Source organism: Cynara cardunculus, assembly GCF_001531365.2.
Source record: "Cynara cardunculus var. scolymus isolate 2C chromosome LG 9, CcrdV1, whole genome shotgun sequence".
In the NCBI taxonomy this organism is placed as follows: Eukaryota; Viridiplantae; Streptophyta; class Magnoliopsida; order Asterales; family Asteraceae; genus Cynara; species Cynara cardunculus.
The window spans coordinates 17,860,594-17,864,066 of record NC_037536.1 but is presented as its reverse complement, the minus strand read 5'-3'; the positions used below and the strand labels follow the sequence as shown (position 1 = coordinate 17,864,066).

At 30.0% G+C, this 3,473-nt stretch overlaps 1 protein-coding gene across 1 annotated transcript; it reads left to right on the top strand.

Annotated features, from left to right (window-relative positions):
• Positions 1–1,480: 1,480 nt before the first annotated feature.
• Positions 1,481–2,424, top strand: LOC112518622 (RING-H2 finger protein ATL63). The gene has a single exon (XM_025126388.1). The coding sequence runs from the start codon at positions 1,492–1,494 to the stop codon at positions 2,347–2,349; it is 858 nt and encodes a 285-aa protein (XP_024982156.1). The 5' UTR covers positions 1,481–1,491; the 3' UTR covers positions 2,350–2,424.
• Positions 2,425–3,473: the final 1,049 nt, after the last annotated feature.

Sequence of the window (3,473 nt, the reverse complement as noted above, 5' to 3'; positions counted from 1 at the left end):
GAGAGAAGAGAGGAGAGAGGAGAGTTTTAAAATACCAAAAATATTCTTGAATTAAGATTTTAATTTAAAATTACCAAATTTATAAATTTCCTAATTTATCTATTGATTTRTGGTTAATATTGGTTCTCACAGTTATCACAAACAACTCAGTTCTCCCTTGAATAGGCCCCTATATATATATATGTATGTGTGTATAATAAATGTAAACAGATTAAAATGTTTACAACTTTAAAAAAAAAAAAAATCCAAAAAGTTAAATTATTTTACTTATAACTTTTGTAATTGTATTTAGAGTAAACTTTATTTTGGTTCCTAACGTTTGCAATTTTCAATGGTTGTTCTTCTTGAATTTTAAAATAATGTTTATTAAAGCATTTACAACTGATTCTTCAAATCTGAATCAAAAATTAAAATCTTCAGAAAATTTTACATTTAAAAACATCTCCTATAGAATCTCCAAAATGTCTTTAAAATGGGAATGAAACTTCAAAATCTCTAAAATAAAAATACATTCAATTTCAAAAGATTCTTCATTTTGAAGATTACAATACATTGAATATATTATTAAAATATTTCATTCATCTAATAAAATCTTATTTTACTTTAAAAATATTTGATTTCAAAGTTTTCAATTGGTGGAATATATTAAAAAAGTATTTTTCTCCCATCATAATCATAATCATTTTTGGGATGATGTTGTACTTTCTCTATTTTGGGGAATCTTTTCGAACAAAACACGTGCATAAAATCCTCAAGATATTTATTTTAGAGAATTTGTTAGAGATATCTTAACATTGAGTGATAATAAAATAAACCCGTATTTAAAAAAAAACAATCTTGTGCATTCTTTTATTGGTAAAACAAGACTGAATTACCAAAATAAATTAGTAATTGTGTATGTTACATAGAGAAGGGAAAAAGATATATTTTTTTGGAATTGACTTTTTTTAAAAACATTTAATAAATAATATTAATTATCTCAAACTAGTAAATTAGGATTAAGTTCTCACATAAATCTTTTGGAATTTTGAAGTTCCAACAAATTTTTATAATTTCTTTAAATAGATAACCAAATATTAAAACATCTAAATAACATATTACATTCAACTCTAAAAGATTTTTAATTAATAGATTCACATTAAATATATTATTTTATCATTTCAATATATTTTTAATTTTTATACAAAATAATAATAATAATTAAATGTAATTAATAAAACGAATAAAGAATCATTTTTCTCTTCTCATATAAAATTTCAAAAATGTCTTTATTTAATCTAAAAAATAATATAAAAAGAAGAGAACAAAACCCCCAATTTCTATATCTTCGAAGATACAATACAGATGCTCCAAAGCGACTTAACCATCGTATTCACATGTATAGATATAGGTATATATAACACAGCTTCTGAACAACTTCATTGTGTGAAACAAAACAAATTAAACCCCCACTCGCTTTCCTCCGCCGATTACTCATTCCGCCACCTTACCATGTCTTCTACTACTACTGCGCCGCCACCACCACCGGCTTCCGACGGATCCTCGAACTCGCTCGCTCGTATCATCCGTACAACCCTCTCCTACGATACAAACGTCATGCTCGCCGCTATTATCTCCCTCCTCCTCGTGATCCTCTTCGTGCTCCTCCTCCATCTCTACACTCGTTGGTTCCTGGTCCAAGCACGCCGGCGAAGCCGCACATCCGTCACTGTCCCGCACGTCTTAGGATCTAGGCTCCATCACCGTTTCACCATCATCGACACTTCCAATCCAGGGAATTCTCCCGGTAAACTCGGCCTTCCTTTCTCAATCATCTCCTCATTGCCGTTATTTGTTTACAAATTCTCATCCAACGAAGATCATGATTACGGATTGGAATGTGCAATTTGTTTGAGCGTTTTCGAGGAAGATGAGATCGGCAGGAAATTACCAGGATGCGGACATGCATTTCATGTGGAATGTATAGACATGTGGTTGCACTCTCATTCAACATGTCCGATTTGTCGAGCAGCAATCCAGTGCAATCAGAATCATAATATCGATCATTTAGAGATCGAAATCACTGATCCAGGGCAGGATTTGGACGTATCAACAATCAATAACGAAGATGTATTGCGATTGGAGATTGTAACTACAATAAGTAATGAGATCCCCGTCGAGCCTGATGAAACGGCCGATGTTGTGGCGGAAAATGACTCTGGACTAGATGCTTCATCATCGTCTTCAATTGGAGAATCGCTTAAAATGTTCCTAAACAACAGTAGCAGTTGCAGTTGCAGTTGCAGCAGCAGATCCGGAGGTAAAATTCATCCAACATCAAATCTTAATGGCGATGAATCAAAGGCTTAATATTGAAAATCCTAGTTTTTAATTTAGTAGAATTACTCATCGTAAACATTGTAGTATACCAAAAAAAATTGTATAAAAAATGTTCAGTGAACATGAGATTTTATCATCGAATCATCGAATTTAGGGATTCTTTTTTGTTGTGAAATCAAGATTTTTCGTTTAATTGAACAGATCTGCAATTGTTTTATATAGAATTGCATTGAATTTTGGGCCTCCGTCCGGTCTAAAAGTCTTTCCGCCGGCGATTTTAGGATTCCACGATTTCGGCATTGATCTTTTCAGTTCATGTTCACAATTTGTTCCGTTAATCGTGTCCCTCGTCCTAAGGATATCATCTTCAATCAATTCTTTTTCTAGATTAAATAATTAAAACAGGAATTCTGTTATTAAATTAATCTCCAATAAATTCGTGATATTTTTTACCCATTCTTTTAATTTTACAGATTTTTTGTTTTTTCTCCCTTTTTTTCACATAAGAATTTAGTATAATTATTGGAGTAATTTTTTTTAAATCTCTACAGTTTTTTAAATAACATAGCTATTAAAGATATTCTTATTGATATCTATATTAAATCTAAATTGTATTATAACCACTTGAAATAACAGCATCCGTATCTTATATTTGTTTTCTTGCAAAAGCGTCCAAAATCATCCTTATAACAAGCTTCTGCTGACAGGTTATGGTGAACATGACACTAGGCCTATTATTTCTTAGGTCATGGTGGTATCTAACAGTAACTAAATACCAACAAACAATTACAATGCAACACACAAAAAAATGTTATATCGTTATTAGGATCAAATTAAATTATGTATTGGAAATGTAAAAAGTAACTCTTAAAAGATAAAAGTATCTCCAACATATTCTTTAAAATTATGAATCAAAAGTTAAAATCTTTAAAAAAATTATATTCTTTTCCAACGGCTTCTCTATATTACAATATAAATTATATTATTAAAGTAGTTAATATCTTTTATAAAATATTTTTTTTTTCTCTCTCTCTCATATATATATATATATATATATATATATATATATATATATAGGGGCCTATTCAAGGGAGAATTGAGTTGTTTGTGGTAACTGTGAGAACCAATATTAACCACAAATCAATAGATAAATT

Coding starts and splice junctions, on each gene's coding strand:
- LOC112518622 (XM_025126388.1), top strand. CDS start 1,492: ATGTCTTCTACTACTACTGCGCCGCCACCACCACCGGCTTCCGACGGA.